Source organism: Sinocyclocheilus rhinocerous, unplaced genomic scaffold (assembly GCF_001515625.1).
Source record: "Sinocyclocheilus rhinocerous isolate Xijiao unplaced genomic scaffold, SAMN03320098_v1.1 scaffold2145, whole genome shotgun sequence".
In the NCBI taxonomy this organism is placed as follows: Eukaryota; Metazoa; Chordata; class Actinopteri; order Cypriniformes; family Cyprinidae; genus Sinocyclocheilus; species Sinocyclocheilus rhinocerous.
Genome location: NW_015670983.1, coordinates 622,651 through 643,855, shown reverse-complemented (window position 1 = coordinate 643,855; position 21,205 = coordinate 622,651). Strand labels below are relative to the sequence as shown.

The 21,205-nt window shown below is 37.3% G+C and overlaps 1 protein-coding gene across 1 annotated transcript; it reads right to left on the bottom strand.

Moving 5' to 3' along the window:
* Window positions 1-505: 505 nt before the first annotated feature.
* On the bottom strand, window positions 506-19,514 carry LOC107734598 (methyl-CpG-binding domain protein 6). The gene is made up of 12 exons (XM_016546591.1): window positions 19,046-19,514; window positions 18,080-18,251; window positions 16,690-16,829; window positions 15,730-15,832; window positions 13,204-13,372; window positions 9,712-11,613; window positions 8,818-9,623; window positions 7,739-7,898; window positions 6,727-6,776; window positions 1,080-1,129; window positions 954-996; window positions 506-873 (listed from the first exon to the last, which is right to left on the bottom strand). The coding sequence occupies exons 3-12, from the start codon at window positions 16,803-16,805 to the stop codon at window positions 814-816; spliced, it is 3,459 nt and encodes a 1,152-aa protein (XP_016402077.1). The 5' UTR covers window positions 16,806-16,829; window positions 18,080-18,251; window positions 19,046-19,514; the 3' UTR covers window positions 506-813.
* Between the last annotated feature and the right edge of the window lie 1,691 nt (window positions 19,515-21,205).

Here is a 21,205-nt window from a genome sequence, read left to right as displayed (position 1 = left end):
CTCTGCAGGAGAAATATTTTACAAATTGATCATTTTTTTCCTAAAAAAGGTGTACAAAATAAAATACTAAAACTGTACATATATACATAAATTCAATAGTAAAATTGCATAATCAGCATCATTATTAAATCATTATTTTAAATATTCAGTAATATTCTTGTGCCTGTGTTGATGAGCTCTGTGCAGATCCACGACTAAAGCCCCTAAAACCTACAGATACACTCCTGTAACACACACACACTGCTGGATTTGTTTCATCTTTTGTCTTCTCCAGATGTTAACTGATGGACTGGAGTGCTGTGGATTACTTGTGGATTATTGTGATGTTTTTATCAGCTGTTTGGACTCTCATTCTGACGGCACCCATTCACTGCAGAGCATCCATTGCTGAGACACTGATGCAATGCTACATTTCTACAAATCTGATGAAGAAACAAACTCATCCTAATCTTGTTTGGCCTGAGGGTGAACACATTTACAGCTCATTTTTTCAAATTTTTGCCTGAACTATTCCTTTGAATCAGAGCTGTCAATCACACTGGACCTCGATCATGAAACAAGAAGCATAAGTAACTGAGTTAACAAACAATAACTATTCCTAAACTGACGCAACAATTTATCAATAGTCATCATTGGTTGCCTGGTAACGGTTTGCAAATGTAACAATGTAGCATCAGTCGCATTCGTGGTAACAGAAGGTGAACGAACACAAACAGACGGAGGAGGAGAGAATCTCGGAGACTCTTCACAGTGCGGCTCAGACGGTGTTGCCGTGGCAACAGTGCTGGTGTTGGCGGGAAAGTACGGTCGGATCTATCGGACGACGCGGCGCCTCTTCCCTCTGGCGGGCCGCGTGGATCTGGACAGCACTATCTGCATCACAACACATCAAACACGAGTTAATGCGGCTCAGAGCGTGAGGCGTGCGTGTCGTACATGTGTGTTTGCCTCACCGTCGGCTCCTCGATGATGCTGTCGATGCCACCTCTCTGCAGCCTGAAGAAGAAGAAGAAGAAGAAGAAGAAGAGAGTAAAACACAAAGCACTTCAACCTGTTGAGTTCTGAACAGCTGCACTTACGACTGTTTCCTCTTGCGCCCCCTTCTGGCTCCTGTGTGCACATCTTCAGCCTGAGCGGAGACGGACGAGAAAGAACAAGGGGTATAAACACTAGTACACTGCTCAGTGTGCAGTATGCAGTGCTGTTAATAAGTAACACAGTGTGCATAATAAACATTTCAGACAGTAGTATGCTGTTATTGTCGTCACATGACCTTATTCATCTAGAAAGTATTATTATGCTATTTATTATTAAATAATTATAATCTTACATTATTTTGAAACCTAACAAAATAATTCAAACTTAAGCTTAAAGAAAAGCTATTTAAAGCTAAATAGAAATATATAAATAAATATGACAAGCACAACAAAACTACCAAAACACAAGAAAAAAACTTAATGGTAAATTAAAAAAAACATAGTATTACTAAAACTTAAAGTGAAAAGAAAGCAACTTAAAGCTGAATAGAAATAGTAAAGAAAACTAAAAATGACAAAAGCACATAGCTAAATAGAAATATATATATTTTTTAAAACTAATAAAAATGACAGAAGCACACAAGATGACAAAAAATTTAACTGAAAAAAGCAACTTACAGCTAAATACAAATATTTAAAAAAATATGAAAAGCATAACAAAATTACCAAAACTTAAATTGAAATAAAAAATGTGCTAAATAGAATAGAAAAACTGAATATAATTAAAGCACAACAAAATTACTAAAACTAAAAATGAACATTTCAGACAGTAGTATGCTATTATTGTTGCCACATGGCCTTATTCATCTAGAAAATATTTTATTATTATACTACTTATTATTATATAATAACAATTTTGAAAAATATTTTAAAGATTAGTTTTTTTTTAAATTTAAATTTAAGAATCTAATTTTATCTAATAATTTACTCCAATAACTAATTTTATCTTGTGGTTCTATTGGCAGTTTATGTTTAATTATAATTATTTATGTTTACTCTTTGTTTTAACAATGGTTTTATAAATTACAAATATCAATTTAATTTTTAGTTTTATTTCATTATTGTAAATGAATAAAACCTGAATCAACAGAATATTTCTAAAGTTATTTACATTTATTTTAAAATAAGCAAGACCACTGAATTAAAGACTGGTAAAACTAAATCTACTAAATTTAACTAGGCTCTTAAAATAAAATAAAAAATAATAAAAATGACAAAAGCACGTAACAAAATGATTAAAACTGAAATAACTTGAAGCCAAACAGAAAACTAATAGAAATGATAAAAGCACATAACAAAATTATTAACACTTAAACTGAATGAAAAGTAACTTAAAACAAAATAGAGAAACATAAATAAAAATAAATATATATAAAAATACAAATAAAAGCTTAATGGTAAACAGAAATATGTAAAAACACGAATAAAAATTTCAAGCGCACATAACAATATCACCAAAACTTAGAGTGAAATAAAACATAACTTAAAGCTAAATAGAAATATTTAAAATAATAATAATAAAAATTAAAGCACAACAAAATTACTAAAACTAAAAATGAACATTTCAGACAGTAGTATGCTATTATTGTTGCCACATGGCCTTATTCATCTAGAAAATATTTTATTATTATACTATTTATTATTATATAATAACAATCTTTGAAAAGTCTTTTTAAAGATTCGTTTTTTTTTTATTTAAATTTAAGAATCTAATTTTATCTAATAATTTACTCTAATAACTAATTTTATCTTGTGGTTCTATTGGCAATTTATGTTTAATTATAATTATTTATGTTTACTCTTTGTTTTAACAATGGTTTTATAAATTACAAATATCAATTTAATTTTTAGTTTTATTTCATTATTGTAAATGAATAAAACCTGAATCAACAGAATATTTCTAAAGTTATTTATATTTATTTTAAAATAAGCAAGACCACTGAATTAAAGACTGGTAAAACTAAATCTACTAAATTTAACTAGGCTCTTAAAATAAAATAAAAAATAATAAAAATGACAAAAGCACGTAACAAAATGATTAAAACTGAAATAACTTGAAGCCAAACAGAAAACTAATAGAAATGATAAAAGCACATAACAAAATTATTAACACTTAAACTGAATGAAAAGTAACTTAAAACAAAATAGAGAAACATAAATAAAAATAAATATATATAAAAATACAAATAAAAGCTTAATGGTAAACAGAAATATGTAAAAACACGAATAAAAATTTCAAGCGCACATAACAATATCACCAAAACTTAGAGTGAAATAAAACATAACTTAAAGCTAAATAGAAATATTTAAAATAATAATAATAAAAATTAAAGCACAACAAAATTACTAAAACTTAAACGGAAATAAAAATATTTTAAAGCTAAACAGAAATATTAAAAGACTAACCATAACCTTAACTAAAACATAAACATAAATAAAAAAAAATTCAAAGCTAAATAGAAAAGTGAAAATAAAAATGACAAAAGCACATAAGACTAAAACTTAAGCTGAAAGAAAAGCAACTTAAATCTAAATAGAAATATTTAAATCGAAAACTACTAAAAATGACAAAAGCGCATAAAATGACGAACTTAAAAATAATTCAAAGCTAAATAGAAATTTAAAAAAGACAAAAAGCATGACAACTACTAAAACTTAAAAACAACAAAGCTAAATAGAAACATTAATAAAATAAAAATGACAAGCACACAACAAAATGACAAAAAAATTTAACTGAAATAAAAAACAGCTAAATAGAAATATTTAAAAGACTAATAAAAATGATATAAACTCATAACTAAATAACTAAAAATGAAAATAAAAGTAACAGCTAAATAGAAACATTAAAAAAATAAAAATGACAAGCACATAACAAAATGACAAAAAAATTAAACTTAAATATTTCTATTTAGCTGTTTTTTATTTCAAAGACTAATAAAACTCATTGCAAAATGACTAAAAATGAAATGTAAATAAAAGTAACACAGCTAAACAGAAAACAAATGTAAGAAATTGAAATAAAAACTTATTAAGAATAAAAAAATTCTACTTTATCTATTTATCTTCTTTTATTTAAAAAAAAAAAACTAGCAGCTTTCTATTTTTTCTATTCCATCTACTTGTTTTTCTTTGTGTGTGTGTGTGTGTGTATAATATATATATATATATATATATACACCTTGCTACGTGTACTGCGTTAGGCTAACCGAGACTTGTCATTTGCACTTATATATTATTGCTCTTTTGTTAGTTTTGACTGCATTTATTCTCTATATAACACCGTTCTAGTGGTTTTTGGATATTTTAATTAAAAAATCGTGCATATCGTGCCTTTAATTCAAATTTAATATTTTGCCACGATTAAATTTTTTATAGATTGAGGAATCACGAATTTGAATAGAAATATCACCAAACGTTAGAATTAGACTCTTTGACAGTATGCCAATGATAACAGTAAAGAGAAATGAATGATCCGACCGCATGTCGGAACCGTTCTGTGAAGCACCAGAAGGAGGTGCGGTTCACACTGAATGCGCTTTTGTGTTGATAAAGATGCGACGCAGGCAGTGGAATAGGAAAACATGCAGGAAGATGGAGTTGAGCTTCGTTTAACTTGAGCGCTGTGTTTTTAGAAAGCCGTTTCATGCAAGAGATGCGAGCGCAACAGTCAAACGCGTCCATAAAAGCAGTGGCAAAGCAGCGTAATCTAATAAAAACCTGTACAGAACCACTACTGTATGTCTGATATTTCATGTTTGCATCACGGTGACAGGCTGAAAGCTGCTGTTCAATGTTTTTACAGAACATTTATAGTTAATTATAGTCTACTGCTGTTTTACCTTCAGTCATTTTGAATTTGAATTACCTTGACTTCTGAGATTTAAAAAAAAAAAATTTTCCTTGTATTATTTCTGAACATCTAATATGTTTAAGACAAGTTTGTAAGATGTAGTTGTAGTTCATGCATCTTTTCTGCAAAGATATTTAACAAGCGATTTGTTTAACATTTGCATCATGTGTGGTGCACTTGAAATAGAAATTTCTTTAACTAGAGGATTAGTAAAGAAAAAATAGCTTGAATCATGTTGTAGTTACATTTTCAAGTTGATTAGTTAAAAATCGAGAATCGGTCAAAAGTTCTGGGAGGGAAAAAAAAAATATCGAGATTTTATTTTTTGCCATATCGCCCACCCTTAATTAGTAGACGATCAAATATCATGTCACAATAGTTTGTATGCCTGTCAATCTATTAAAAATTTTAATTGAATTAATTACATGACGTGCCAATTAATTGATTTAATATTAAATCGCACATTTGGGCTGAGAAATGACCTGCCAAAAGATCAAAGTCATTATAGTGTTCAATGAGAAAAGCATTGAATAGACTACAATAGATTACAAAAATAGTTTTAGAAAGAAATATTTTTGATTTTACGATTTAACTTATAAGGCCATAACACTGTTTTCAGAAGCTGCATTTGAAGTGTTGTAAATAAAATAAATGCATTTACACTGCAATTAGAATCATAATGCTGTGAGATTAATGGTTTTAATGTAATATTGAAATATACATTTTTTTTGTCTAAAAGTCAGCGAATCATTCATTCAAACGATTCATTCAAACAGCTGATTCACTCAGAAATGAATCAAGTGACTCTAACCCCTTGTCCAAATACCCACACTTGTGGTCTTGGCCACTTGAGAGCGCGTGCGCGCGACAGGAAGTAAGTGCGCAAGACTGTCCCAGGTCTTCAGAAAAACCAGAGCGCAGTGCCCTTAACGCACACTAAATCCACACTATCTCGAATACCGCTCCGGAGCGCTATTCGAGGCTTAGTGTATCCCATCATGCATCATGTTCTGGAAATAAATCATGAGACTTTTTGCCAAGATCGCGAGAGGTCAGGGAAACCTTTCCAATGTAAGTTAAATATGAATAATAATTAGATATTACATATAATTTGGTAGAAAAACAGTGTTTTTACGTTTTATTGGTGTAAAGATGAGTAGTGGTGATATTTATTTTGTACAACATTTGCAACTGCTTTTTATCACTTAATTAGAAGCACCACAAATTAAAATTATGTCATGTTATAGGGACTACTGAATAGACATTTAGTTGATTTTAAAATGCAAAGTATTTAAAATTAAAATTAAAATTAAAATAAAGCTATGTAAACACTTGCATTTTTACAACACTACAAGTGTGTCCCATCAGGTAATTAAAAGTTCTACACACATTTGTGGTCTTCATGCTCACTTGAACACTTGGGCCAAATACAGGAAATACGTCATATAAGTAGTCAAGTGGTCAAGTGCAAAGACCGCAAGTGTGGGTATTTGGACAAGGCATATGAACAAGTCACTGAATCACTGAGTCATTCAAAAACACAGATTCATTCAGTAATGAATCATCGCTGTGTTATTCAGTTCTGCTGTGGCTTTGACTGGAACAATTTTCATTGGTGAAATTGAACAAAATAGAAAATACTAACAGTATTGTGTCTAAAATGTAACAATATTAACTTCTTGTTTATTGAACTGTATTAAATCAATATCACATTTGCAATCGTGCAGATATTGGGGAAAACAGCACTCTTGCTGGTGTGATATTGCTAAACTCTATCATATGATAGAAATATAAGAGGGTCATTTATTTTTTGCCCTCATATCTTGATTTTAGGCTCACAGGCTTCATCACACAGTCAGTCGGTCGTCCTGCATCATGTTCATCAGCAACTGCATCAATGTAAGATGACGGACAGGATTAACGTTAATGATAAGATGTTTTGATTCAAATGTCTTTTTTCCAGTCCATTGTTTGAGAACAATGTGTGAAACATTAAATGAGGATAATGACAAAAACAAAGCATGAAGAAAACAAGGTTTTGAAACCCAGTGTCTTCCAGACTAAGTTCTCGGTAAGGCAATGACATCTTCTCAATTATGTTACTCAAAACGGCAGAAACACTGTGACAGTACAACAGTACAGTCAGAAGCTTTTCAATCTACAATTTACCATGGATTTACTGTAGTAACACTAATGTTGTGGCAGAAATGTGGGATATTCATATCAAATTGTATTAGATTATTAATGTAGACATGTATTAAAGGAGTAATGGAATATAATTATAGTATTTTTGTAATTAAGCTATAGCATTTGTGCATTTATTTTTAACTTTTTCACATTTTTAATGCAAACACAAAGTACATTATCACTGAAGTCCCTATCAGAAGAAACAAAAGCCCTCTTATGCTGTATAATGGTTAGAGACTTGAGGTTATTGTAAAGTCACACCAATTGAAAGAAGAACGTACTATACATTTTTATAATTATAGTTATTCCAAAGAAAGGCACATTTAAAATAGGTAACACTTTACTTAAAACCTTTATGTATAATGCATTATAAAGGGTTATTAAGGGGGTATGATGCATTATAATTATTCATAATGTGCATTGTAATACATTATATCTTGTCGTAAATAATTATAACCGCATATGAAAGGCATAATGTAACAATGAATTGATAAGTGTTATAATGTATTAACTGTAGTTACAATTATTCACGAGATTGCACAATGCATTATAAGGTGTATTACAAGGCATAATTAATGCATTAAAACTACTTTTATAATGCATTATGCATAAAGGCTTGAAGTAAAGTGTTAAAGTGTTTTCATTGACAAACTGATCCACTTACCAAGAACCCCAGGGGCGAGTAGAGGCGGTAGGAAATGAGGTGTCTGGGTGTTGTTCTTGTCCTGCTCAGCCAGAGGGTCACACACTTCCGGCCCCGTGCTGGACACCAGAGGGCCGCAGGACACCGAGGTAGAAACTAGAGCAGGGCTGGACAGAGTCCCCTACAGCCACACAGATTCATATATGTATTGCACAAGATGCATGTACTCGGATCTCAAAACAATGTTCCAAAGGCACAACCCGTAAAACAAGGACTCCCAACCTTTATCAGGTGAACTTTCCTGATATTTGACTCCTGTAATTTAGCACTGGCAATTCTGCATTGACATTCTGAGTGTAAAAATGTCTCCAAAATTCAAAGAAAATTTTTTATTTCACATAAATAAAATAAAGCCTATTTTTATTAAAGGCATAGTTCACCCAAAAATTGTTCACCCTCATGTCATTCCAAATCCATAAGACTTTGGTTCATTTTCAAAACACAAATCAAGATATTTTTCTGTCCGCTGAAAACCCAAGTAACTAAAATAGGTTATGAGTTTGGAACAACATAAGGGTGAGTAAATGGTGACTATTTAGATTTTTGGGTGAACTATCCCTTTAGCATTAAGACTTTTTGCAATGTGAGATTAATTTCATGACAATTGACCACATTTTCAAAACAAATTCTCAATGAAGTGCAAAAAAAAAAAAAAACACTTGCATGCACCAGACAAAATGACTTAGAAATTACAATATAAATAATATTTAATTACAGTAAATGCATTATAGTAGGAGGCTGAAAATGTGGAGACTGGGAGTTTAAATGCGCATAACTGTCATGAAAATAATACCACAATTAGAAGAATATAATGTCCAATCCTTTTGATTTTGAGGTTAACCCCAACCCTGACATTTATTTTTCCAGTTTTTATGAAATTGACCATTGTATTAAAATTGCACAAATCCATCATTAACCACTAGGGGAGAACATCTGGTTGGAAAGCCCTGTCATTGTAAACAGATGCATCAATTGGAAGCATGCAGACTGTATGTGCACATGTAGCGAAGCATGCAACTGGTGCGCGACTGTGCGTGTACCTGAGAATGAGGCGGGGGGGATGGTGCGTGGTTGGGTAGGGGTTCTGTCTGGGCAAGAGCTGCGGCCAGCAGAGCAGGGTTGAGGGACAAGAAGGCGTGAGGGGGTGGAGTGAGGGAGGCGGAAAGAAGTAGCGACTGGCCGTCTGCACTGGGCGCTAGAGTTTGAAGAGCCTCCAGGAGCCCCGGCCCCATCAGGACCGAGTCCAGCAGAGCGGGGGTCTTCTCCAGGGACACTCCGTCCGCAAAGACCTGCTGCGGTGGCGTAGGAAGCTCCAGGTTGAGCGCTGGTAGTGGCATCATGGCAGCCGGATTCTGGCCAAGCAGCAACGAAGCCATGAGGAGGGCTTGAAGCCCAGGCGGTTTTTCACCACCTTCCAGCCCTGCAACAGGGGGCAGCGGTGCAGCAGAACCTGGCGGATTTAACAGGCTCACGAGGTTGAGAGGAAGCTCGCCCTGGTTTAGGACATTGAGAGGAGAGCCCTGGTTTAGGATGGCACTGGCTGGCTGTTGATGCTGGGCTTGGTTGCCGCCGGGCACAGAAGGTTGGCTGCCCGTCCAGAACCCTAAAGGCAGGGAGCCAAGGAAGGGCGGCAGCAGGGAAGGCAGACCGGCGTTGGAGGAAAGAAGCTGGAGGAGCTGTTCTTGGGACATGAAGGGAAAAGCCTCTGCAAGGGAAACAGCGGGGTCGGTTGAGGGATTAGAAAGGTCGGAAGAGGGGGCATTGGGCAGAGAGAGGCTGTGGTCGGGCTCACAGCCACCCAGCAATCTTGTGTCTGAGTCCGGCTGATCCATCGTCTCTACAGGACCTGCCGAGAAAATACAAGTGTAAAACAGACCACCTAAACAACATTTCATGTATAAATGCTCCAAAAAACACAAGATAAGAAGTCTCACCTTTACTTTCCACAGCTTGGTTGTGGTTTGACTGGTTAATTTGGTAGGTACTGTGGTCAGGACAAGTCTCTGTTGTTTTGGATCCACAACCTTTGTCCAGGAATGAGGGAAAGCATGTTGAGGACATCTGGTTCATCATGCTCAGAATTGAACTGTTGAGGTCCGACGTTGTGCCCGTGTAGGGCTGGCTCAAGTTCAGAATGGTGTTATTGGAGGTTGTTTTGAGGTTCATTGTTGTCTCGTCACCCATCAAAGGAAAGGGTTGGGATGGGGGTTGCTGGATAGGAGGTTCTGGCATGGGCACTGTGCTTTGGGGTTGAGGTTGCGGGGTGGGGTTGAGTAAACGTAATGTGGACTGCACGTTGCACTGGGGCGTCTGTGGAGTGATTGGTCTCGGTGAAGAGGGCAACGTGTTTGTGTGCCTGTTGCCAGGCATGGCAGTGGCGCCGCTGGATTGCTGGGTTGCGCTTTGCATGCTAAGAAGCTGAAGCAGGGCGGAAAGGGGCTGGGATGAAGATGGGGAGGAAAGTGGGAGGGAATTAGCAAGTCCTGGCTTCCTGCCTTCCTCCGAATCCTGCAACCTGGAGGCATTCGGAAGAGCGACAGGTAGCCGGTAGTTGTCTAAGTGAGGTACAGGAGGAAAAGGTGGCAAAAGGCATGGGGAGATAAGCAGAGGCGGCCCGGAGAGATCTCCTGCAGTCAGACCTAACTGCGAGTCTTTGAGCATGCCCAAAACGGTGGGCGAGCGTCTCTGCCGTTTGCGCCGCAAATTTTTCTTAGCGACAGCAGGGGAAGCCGGGGAAAGGGAAGGGGAGTGCGGAAGCAACAGGGCGGTCAGGGACTGTGTTCTGGCAGAAGTTGGGTGGACGCTACTGTTTAAAGTGCTAATCAATACCTTTGACTGCTGTTCCTTGTCCAAGCCCGTAAGAGGGAGTGCGGCCAGCGCATCGGCTGCATTGAGCTGGGTTTTCTGGTTGGCCAGCTGGGCTTTGGCGGCCGCAGAGAGGAGGCTGCTGGCCGGGAAGGAGTTATTGATGTGGCCCTTTTGCTGGCTCTTCTGTTGGTTGAGAATCTGTCCTAGTGGAAGGCCAAGCAGTCCTGGGGCTTGAGCAGAACTCACTCCGTTCCTCTTGCCGCCTGCGTTGGGATGCACCAACGACAGGGCTTGTGACATCTGATGGTTGCTTTGGTTGCTAGAATTAGCACTGGAGCTTGTGTTGGAGGTACTACAGTCTTTGTAGTGCTGCAGTATGCCCTCCAAGCGACTACATGGACTGGAAGGCGCAAGAGGAAGCTTGGGAGAGGAGCACGGCATGGTGGGCTGCAACGGTTTGCCCCCCTGAATGAAGACGGACCCTTGGGCCACGTGTTCTGAGAGCGAGGACGTCGAAGAGTGGCGAGAGCGTTGGTGGGGTGAGAAAGTGTCCAAGGTACGTGAGGGTGACAGAGGAGAGGGCGACTTAACACTTGCTCCCTGGGAGTGTGGCGGAGCTGCTCGACCACTCAGCGCAAAGGATGAAGACGGGGATAAGGAATAGGAACTGGAGGGGTCTGGAGGATGCATATGCGTGTGTACACCAGGTTTAACACTGTTAGGAGAAGTGGGGCTGTGCACTGTCCTTTGCGGTGGATGAGGGCTCCACTGCTGTTTCGCGTAACCAGGCATGCAGCCCACTGGCGTTTGAGGTTTCTTTAAAGGTGAACCCTGTTCTAGAGGCCGAGAAATAGAGGCAAGGCTAACAGAACCATTTTGCACAACAGCACGGGGAGAGGACAGAGGAAAGCCAATGTTGGATTTGGGTTGGTTGTGTCTTTGCTGAGGGTAAGTGCAGTGGGTGCCGTCTCCATGAGCCACCATTGATCCTCTCAGCTCTCTGCCATCCACTGAGCATACAACACCTCCTTAAACAAACAATCAGACAATACAACTCACCTTACTGAAGAAAGCTGGACTTAAATACAGGTGCCTATAAAAAGCATTTTCCCCCCAAAAATCCAAATCTAAGTTGTCTAATAAACATGGCATTGCATATTATGAATGTTGTTGGCTCTTTGATAAACTGCTTTGGTTCCTCTTTTGTAAGTTGCTTTGGATGAAAGCATCTGCTAAATGCATAAATGCAAATGTTTATTTTAGGACTTTAACACTGAATCATAGAGGGTTGGCTTTTATGACACTGAACAACAGAAAAAATATTCAGATTTCAACATGAAAAATCACTATTTCAAATTAGGTTTCAAGACTAACCTAATTTCTTTAAACTAAACTTAATTTTGGTCTCAGACTACAGAACCTTCTTCCAGTTGGCTTCAATGTCTCAGACAAACTGTAGCTGAGATGTCATATGACATCTTTTAACAGTGACTTTCTTTTTGCAAATCTTCTATAAAGTTGTGACTAGTGGAACAACAAAGCAACAGTTGATCAATGACACATTTTTAAGCCCACTGTGATTCAAATATGGAAAAACTCCAAGGGGGTGAATACTTTCATAGGCACTGCATATCACACTCTGATCTGGCTAGTAATGTTTTTAAAAAAAGGAAACATGGTGGTTGCAGTTTAGTTTACAAGTTAAATAGACTGAAATTACAGTGAACTGGATACTTAAGACAAACTATGAGTGACTGCATATTTTGGTCAAATGTAATAATTTGAATAAGTAATATTTGGACACAAGATGTAGATCATATTTTTCACTCCAAGAGAACAGCAGTGGTCACATACTGTAATTTACTTTAAGACAAGCTGTTAAAGGAATGTTCTGGGTTCAATAAATGTTAAGCTGCATGAAGAATATCTGTGACATGCTGTCGATTGCTACAGACAAATATTGCAACTTGTCCCTCAGTTTGTAAAAATAAGTCAAAAATGTGTTAACAGGAAAGCACTTACAATTACAGTATATGAAGAGGTTTAAATGCTGGAATAAATATTAATATACACACCATTTTGAATATATTAAAACTGAATTTTTGATTAGTAATATGCATTTAAGAACTTCATTTGGACAACTTTAAAGGCGATTTTTTTAAATTATTTTTTTTGCACCCTCAGATTCCAGATTTTCAAATAGTTGTATCTCAGACAAATATTGTCCTATCCTAACAAACCATACAGCAATGGAAAGCTTATTTATTCAGCTTTCAGATGACGTATAAATCTCAATTTCGAAAAATTGACCCTTATGACTGGTTTTGTGGTCCAGGGTCACATATGAGGAAACAGTTATCTTTGTGGGGAAATATAAGTAAACTTGACTTGATTACTAAATTTCTATTGCACGCACCACATAATCGACCATGATAGCTTCAATCAATTATTAATCGATTGTCGATTAATCATTAGCATCCCTAATATATACAGTATATAAATATATATATATATATATATACATAATTCAACACGTCATGACAGCATGTCACAGAACCTGGAATATTCCTTCTAAAAAGTCATCGTGTTGGAATAATGTGTGCATTAAGATGCAATACCTGTGGCTTGAGCCGACGAGGGAAGATGGGAGGGCTGCATGCTTTGGCATAACGCCGCCATGGCATCAACTTTCCTGCGATGGTTACAGAGTTTGGTCATGTCTTCCTCTATTTTCCCTGACTGATGACCAGGAGCTTGGACCACCGCAGCAGGGTCAAAATTAAAGACCTGTATGAATTTAAAAAGTCACTTTTTTTTTTAAATGCATGCAATAAAGTTAATGTTTAAAATTGCATATTATCATACAACTCTTATTAATTCTGCAGTATGCAATGTTTATACAGTACACAGTAAGCAAGCTTTCTGTATGCATGGAATACTTGGATGACATTTGCCAAAAAGAGCAAAGAAGACACTGCGTGTGCATTTTGCAAAGCAGTGCACTCAACTTGACAAAATAAAACAAATAAACCAGTATTAATCATATAGGACTTTAAAAGTCTACTTAAAATAATCAGATGTCTGAGATAATAATTGGACGCTGATAGCTAAATAAAACATGCAGCATATCAACAAGGATTCATATCAGTGTTTCACATGTTATTAATAAAGTACAGTCAGAAGTAGGCTAGTATTTAATTCCAAACATAGCTGCAAACTATAATGCCTAATGAATTCTCTATCATGAATGAGAAGGCTTCGGCACTCAATGTTGATCTCACCTTTAGGCCTGTCACGATAACAACTTTTTGTTGTGCGATATATTGCCCCAGAAATAATTGCGATAAGCGATGTTATTGTCATTTTAAAGACCATTTTATGCCACTGAATATATAATCATAATGTAACAGCATAATAACGCAAGAAGGCCTACACACGTCTAAATGACAACAAACTTTTAGTTTTTAAGAATATTTAGATCATGCAAATTAAGTTTCAAAATATTAGATACCTTAAAAAAACTGAATAAATATTAAATAAACATTTTCTAACAAAAAGTGCAAAGTAACAAGTACAAAGAAAGAAAAATGCACAAAGAACTTGTATGGAGATTTTTCCATCTACAGATTTATCCCTGACCTTCTTTTCTCTGTAAATTAAGGGTGCACACTATTGCTGAAAAACACAATCACTACTCAGCAGTCAGATGTCCGTATGCACAAAGACACAGATCCCTAAACAAGATCATATCTGCAAATGAAACTTTTTTAGTAGAATAATTTTTTTAAATTTGAACTAGCACCTCATGACGACACCACGTTATGTACGAGAAGCTGCAAAAAACACAGGCGCAAGTGGAATGTACAAAACATGGTGACATTAATTTTTAAGTAAATATAATGGGCGATATATTGCGTCACCAAAAATTATTGAGGTCATGTACATATATTGCGCAATACTGATTATTGCGACAGGCCTACTTTCAGCTCAGAGGAAGTTAGTCAATGGTATATGCATCATTGCAACAGAATTCCCTGCCCACTCCCACGAAACACAGCAAATGACGTAACAGAATCTTCCTACGCTCTCAAACTACTCATATGTTTGTGTGTACATGTATATTTTGCAATAAACATAAAATCTGCTATTTCTATAAACCTAATCAACATCTTTAAATAGTTGTATATTTATCCGTCATATTTATTTTGATTCTCATTCTCAATGCTTGTACTCATTCGCAATGGTTTGTGGTTCTTTCCTTCCTATAAGTCGTTAAGTACATAGTCTTGCACTTTTATGCTTCTCTCTGACTTTCAAATACATTTTTGCTTCAAATTAGAATTTGTAATGTTTGATTCACCTTATACCTCTTTAACTCTTTGACTTTTTTAAAATACCTATAGGAGACATGAATGGGAAATACTTCCGGAAGCAAGGCCCCTGAAAAAGTGAACTCTACAGCACAAGCATTTTAAGGGGAAAAGCTCAGGAATCAGATAAAGTATTAAAACCACACACATATAGAGGTAGATTTCTCATCATATTCACTGAATATGGATCAGCCTGCTAGTACTGAACATGGACAGTCAAATGAAAATGTATTCTGAGTGTGTGTGGCTGTAGCAGCAATGCTTTAAAGGCGACACATTTAAAGACTAGTCAACCGTTGTGACCGATTCCTAATGATATCATTAGATCACATTACTTTTCCCCTCTTGTTGTTTATGCCAGCAGAAACGCCATTTCAAAGGTTGAGAAAGTTGATAAATAATTATGAAAACAAAGATGATGAATAATCTACAACAAGAGTAAAAAGGGTCAAATTTATTTTCATGTTGTCAAACTGCAAATGCTCAAATCTATTCCAAAGGACACAAACAGCAGAGGTCAGCTGTAGCAGAGAGGTTCAGACGGCTGGCACACAGTCTGAGCCATCAGAAGCACTCCAAAAGCCTCTCAATCAGTAGAAAATATGGTTAACACCCGGTCATGCATGCAAAAAAAAACCCGTCATGTACCGTGAAACCGGTATAATTCCGAAAAATACCGTGATATACATTTTTGGTCATACCGCCCAGCACTAGGTCATGTACATATATTGCACGATAAGTCGATATATTGATTATTGCGACAGGCCTACTCACCTTATTTGGGACTAGCGGGCACTCGAGACCACACTTACATGTGCCGTCTGTCCGCAGATACACCCTCAACTCATCCACAGATCGAAGGACTGTACCACTTGGGCTGAAGAAGAAATAGACAAAGACTGATATGTTTGACAGCTCTTTTTACACTTGGTTTGATTGTTTGGTTCGAAACAGACTTCGGTTCCAACCTCTTCCCCTGCAGACATCAATACAACTGACATGAATACAAGCAGCAGGTGACAAGCTTCATTGTTTTTATTCATGATTTCATCATACTAAAACTTGAGCACAGAATGGCATTTGTGTGTTTGCTGGTTCTTACTCTCTTTGCATCATTTGAAATGCTGTGCACTGACAGCAACGTCAGCAGAGAGTAAGACTAGTATGCATTATACTATATTCTATACACTAATTCTAATAGAGTGTATTAATGAAATAAATTCCACTATGGAGAAAATGAATGGGATTTTTACTTTCAGACTGTTACACTCTAAAGTTCCGGTCACACCAAGGAATCACTTTCAAAACTACTTTTTCCAGCTGATGAACAATAAAAACATTGACAGCCAATCAGAATCCACTTTAAAGAGCTCGAGCATTTAAAGCAACAGACAACAAAACTGAAGCGTGCGAATATATAACAAACAGAATGTTATGGAGCGTTGGTACGGATGCTAATACGGTCTAATATAGTTAGTTGTTCTAGGTGTGAATGGGTGTTTAATTCATTTTCAGATTGCTGACACCAGACCAGTTTGGAGCACCGTTTCCACATTAACCTGTCTGCACCGGAAGCCCTAGTGTGAATGCTAAACGCACTCGCATGCGTGAGAGCAAAGTTTGCTTGGGTGAAGCAACTTGAAAAATGTTCCTTATGTACCTTTTAGTAGCAACACTGTTCAGATTTGATCAGAACAGCAATTATGAATGACAAAAAGTAAGGTGTGGACGTACCTGATGTAAGATACAGCCCCAGCTTCCATCTTCCTCTGCCAGCCAACCGGGATCTGAGCGATGAGAGTCGTACCTCCATCTTTTTCTCCTGCTGCACTCTCACTGCCCCCCGTCATTTTCTGCTCGCACACATCCAGCTCCTAAAGACACAAACCACTTACAATTCAGCTTCAAACCAGATTTGATGAACCAGATTCGGCTTCAAACCAGATTTGATGAACCAGATTCGGCTTCAAACCAGATTTGATGAACCAGATTCGGCTTCAAACCAGGTTTGATGAACCAGATTCGGCTTCAAACCAGGTTTGATGAACCAGATTCGGCTTCAAACCAGATTTGATGAACCAGATTCGGTTTCAAACCAGATTTGATGAACCAGATTCGGTTTCAAACCTGATTTGATGAACCAGATTCAGTTTCAAACTAGATTGAGATTCAAACCAGATTTGACGAACAAGGTTCAGTTTCTAGCCACATTAGATGAACCAGATTCGGTTTCAAACCTGATTTGATGAACCAGATTCAGTTTCAAACTAGATTGAGATTCAAACCAGATTTGACGAACAAGGTTCAGTTTCTAGCCACATTAGATGAACCAGATTCGGTTTCAAACCTGATTTGATGAACCAGATTCAGTTTCAAACTAGATTGAGATTCAAACCAGATTTGACGAACAAGGTTCAGTTTCTAGCCACATTAGATGAACCAGATTCGGTTTCAAACCTGATTTGATGAACCAGATTCAGTTTCAAACAAGATTTAAACCAGATTCAGTTTCAAACCAGATTTGATTAACCAAATTCAGTTTCAAACCAGATTGAGATTCAAACCAGATTTGATGACCCAGATTTAGATTCAAACCAGATTCCGTTTCAAACAAGATTGAGATTCAAACCAGATTTGATGACCCAGATTCAGTTTCTAACTACATTTGATGAACCAGTTTCAGATTCAAACCAGATTTGATTAACTAGATTCAGTTTCAAACCAGATCTGATTAACCAGATTCAGTTTCAAACCAGATTTGACTCAAACTTCACACCTATTTTCAGTTGGAAAATATGTTCACACTGCATCTAGGCTAAATACAGTTGTCACTCCACTTCTGAGCTTTTAATCTGTGACTATTCTGGATTTCGTATACATTCATAAAGTACAGATGTCATCATGTAGTGACAACTACATTTACATTAAATCAGTGGAGTGCGTACATTTTAGTTTGGTTAGAAAAAAGACAACAAACTAGGTAAAATGTTGGCAGAAAAACCAAAACGCACCATGGGTTCATGTGCATTCTTTACATTTAATAAATGCATTTGTCACTCCAAAAACTTTGCAGTACGTACGATGTTACAACATTCTGCAACTTAGGGTGGCACTTTTGCTGTACCTTTTCATTTTTATACAGCCTTGGTCAGCACCAATTGTGAAAGACACTCTTTGGAGGACGTTTACACAGCATTAACGAAGCACAAAGCAATACAACAAATTGACACGCAATCCTCTCCGGTCCTCTCAAACGGACTGGGATGCTTCTATGGAACTCTCCAGAAGCTGACAATCTGAAAATATAAAGAGAAAAACATATTTCAGGTGGCATCGACATAGCATGAGTAAAGAATATAAACGGTTTATAACTACTTTCAACACAAATATGGGAAAAATGATCCATAAAAATAGGAATTTCGACTATATTGATATATAAGGTACTATTTGATCACCATATTCATGTGCCATGGGATCTGGAACTAAATACCATGGTACTAGTAGGGTACAAGTCTAAAAACAAGGTACTTTTTGTCAGTGTCCAACTCTGACATATGATTGACAGTAGAGTGAAAGTGACAGTTGAAACTTATACTCAGCGCGCCAACTCAAAAATTCAAATTTGAGTTATCGAGATTATGTCACCGCCTAAAACCATATCATTTTAACGGTTTTTATTCTGGCTTAAAGGCGGGTGATTGTGAAGCGGCTAACGCTCCGGCTATGACTGGAGCAGAGAGTTAAAGAATAAACAAACCACCACCAATAAAAGTACGCAAAGTTTCGGGGAAACTAGAACTTGAATACGAAAAGAAAATAGGAATGTAACGTTACTCCCTTGCGTATCGCGCTGGTACTTTTAAACACTGTAGCGTTACGTCCCGAAGAATAAACAAACGTTGCGTATTGACGGCTAGCTGGCCCATTCTTAAACATCCTATTTGTATTGCAAGCTTACTGGACACGTAATAACACTGCGATTATAACCAACGTATCGGTCTTGATAACACTGTAACGGACGCGTTCTAGTTTGTCGCGTCGCGTAGACGCGCTGTTAGCTTTCTTTAGCTCGCGGGCTAACGTTACGTACCTCTGTGTTTACGAAGTTTCCTGCTTCTTCGGCGCGCTGCACAACGCAGACTGAAGACTGAACAAGCGTCAAGACGGACTTGAGTCGCAAATGTCGCCGTTGCGGGAGCTGTTATTAACGCCGTGTGATTTTTAGCCACATCCCCGCGCACCATCCGAGCCGTCCTGCTTAAAAACAAAGAGCAATAACGCTTGGTTTTATTGCGCCCCGTGCATTGTCGTCCAATTTCGCGTGAATCCTGCTCGGCCGCGGAGCGTGCGATCGCTTCATTCAACGCTTCGGCGCGCTCCTACGCGTCTTTACTGTGTACATATGCGAGCGAGGGATTGATAATGCCTTTGTGATGCTGCTTTCAGTTTATATTCGTTTCCAAGTTCCTATTTTTCCTTAGGATCCCGTGCCAAAAAAAAAAAATCATGGAGTTTTCGTCCGCGCATGCGCAGTCGGTCTGCTGTCGGGTCGGGAATTCCGTACAATTCCATGTCCGCTTGGAGGAGCGCGAGAGCTGCTCGCTGAGAAAAACCAAGCGTGCTTGGGGTTGTTTTAGAATTATGCAATATTTGCATATTGTAAAATAATAGCTGTTATTTCTTTACAGAGAGGATTTTCTTTCAGATGTTCGATATGAATGTGAGAATATGTCAATAAGTTCAAATGATATAAACGTATTGATATGTACCAGTCTCTTCGCAATGGCCATAATTTATATAACATAAAGTCGGTTTTTTTTTTTCTGTGCAGTCGGTAAATGAAAAAAAAATAAAGTTTTTTTTTTTTTATGATCAGCCTCAAACTACTCAAAAATGCCAGTCGGTCCGGTAACCTTAGATGTTCTTGCACTTAATCTGCAAATGCGCAATATTTAATCGAAGTGAGCGGGAGGCGAGAATATCCTGAGAGAAAGATATTTCCGTAAGTCTTGCCATAAAATGATGCTTCCACACACACACACACACGCATGTCTTTATTGGCCTTATTGTGTCAGTTAGCTGAGAAAACAAAAAAATGGTTCGCCCGTATAATTGCAGATAAAACCTACTTAGCGTGGAGGAAAGATGTAGGAAATCATATTCTGAGGAGATGTTTCTATTGTAAAACAGAAATGTGATTCGCTGGCACTATGCGAGTTAGAAATAAAAATCAGATCAACCTCCTACAGCGTTGAAGGCAGGTTAACTCGACAAAGTTTGGGAGTTAGTGAGAGTCAAACCTGTTCGAACTTCAAAGGAATGTCGGGTAAACACAACTTTGGGGAATAAACGCATAACCTGCCAATAGAATTACAGAATTAGAATTAGGCAGCGGGGAGACTACACAGCAACAGCCAACCGATCGTGACGTGTTGGTAGCGTCTCAGCGCGAGCGGTGCCCTGCTCCTGGAAACAGTATTTGAGCTTTCTATTCGCTAACCTCACGCGCATCCCACTTGCGCTGTTGCTAGGCAATACATTGCACGCTTTGCACCATGCAAGCTTAACTACTCAACTCTTGTGTTTGGAAGAGTTTCAGAATACTAACGAGATGAGAGCCATCAGTTGACCGACAGGTCACCACGTGTTTATGCTAATAAAATACATCACTTCAAGCAATTAAACGGTGCAACCTGTTAATTAGCTAAACACCTCACTCCCATCATTTATTCCCAATGATCATACAAGATGAATGGTGAGATCGGAGCAGTATATAACGGGTTCTAAGCATTCAATTAAAGTTAGCCAGGTCTGCCAATGTTGCACTTAATAAAATATATCATTTTAAGCAATTACAACAGTGTGCCGTTGATCACTTCCATCATTTTATTGCATTGATCATCGGTGAAATCTACGCAGTATTTGATTAACAATGGAAGTTGAGAATCACAAAGCCACAACAGCAGTCTTATCTAGGTTATAGGATTATACCCATGTTGGGAAAATACTGTCTTTGCTGCAGATCCACCACTTTCGAGTGCCCTATCTAGGCTTTAAGACCCATGTTGGGAAAATATTTAGGGTGGTTCTCACACACATATCAAAACCTATTCTAAAGCCATTAAAATGGTGCTACATGTTCTTTATTAAGTAATTACATTGGATAACCAAATGACAGCATTCTGAAAACTGGAATAATGCTTCAAAACATCCACACTTTTGAGTGCCCTATCTAGGCTATAGGATCCAT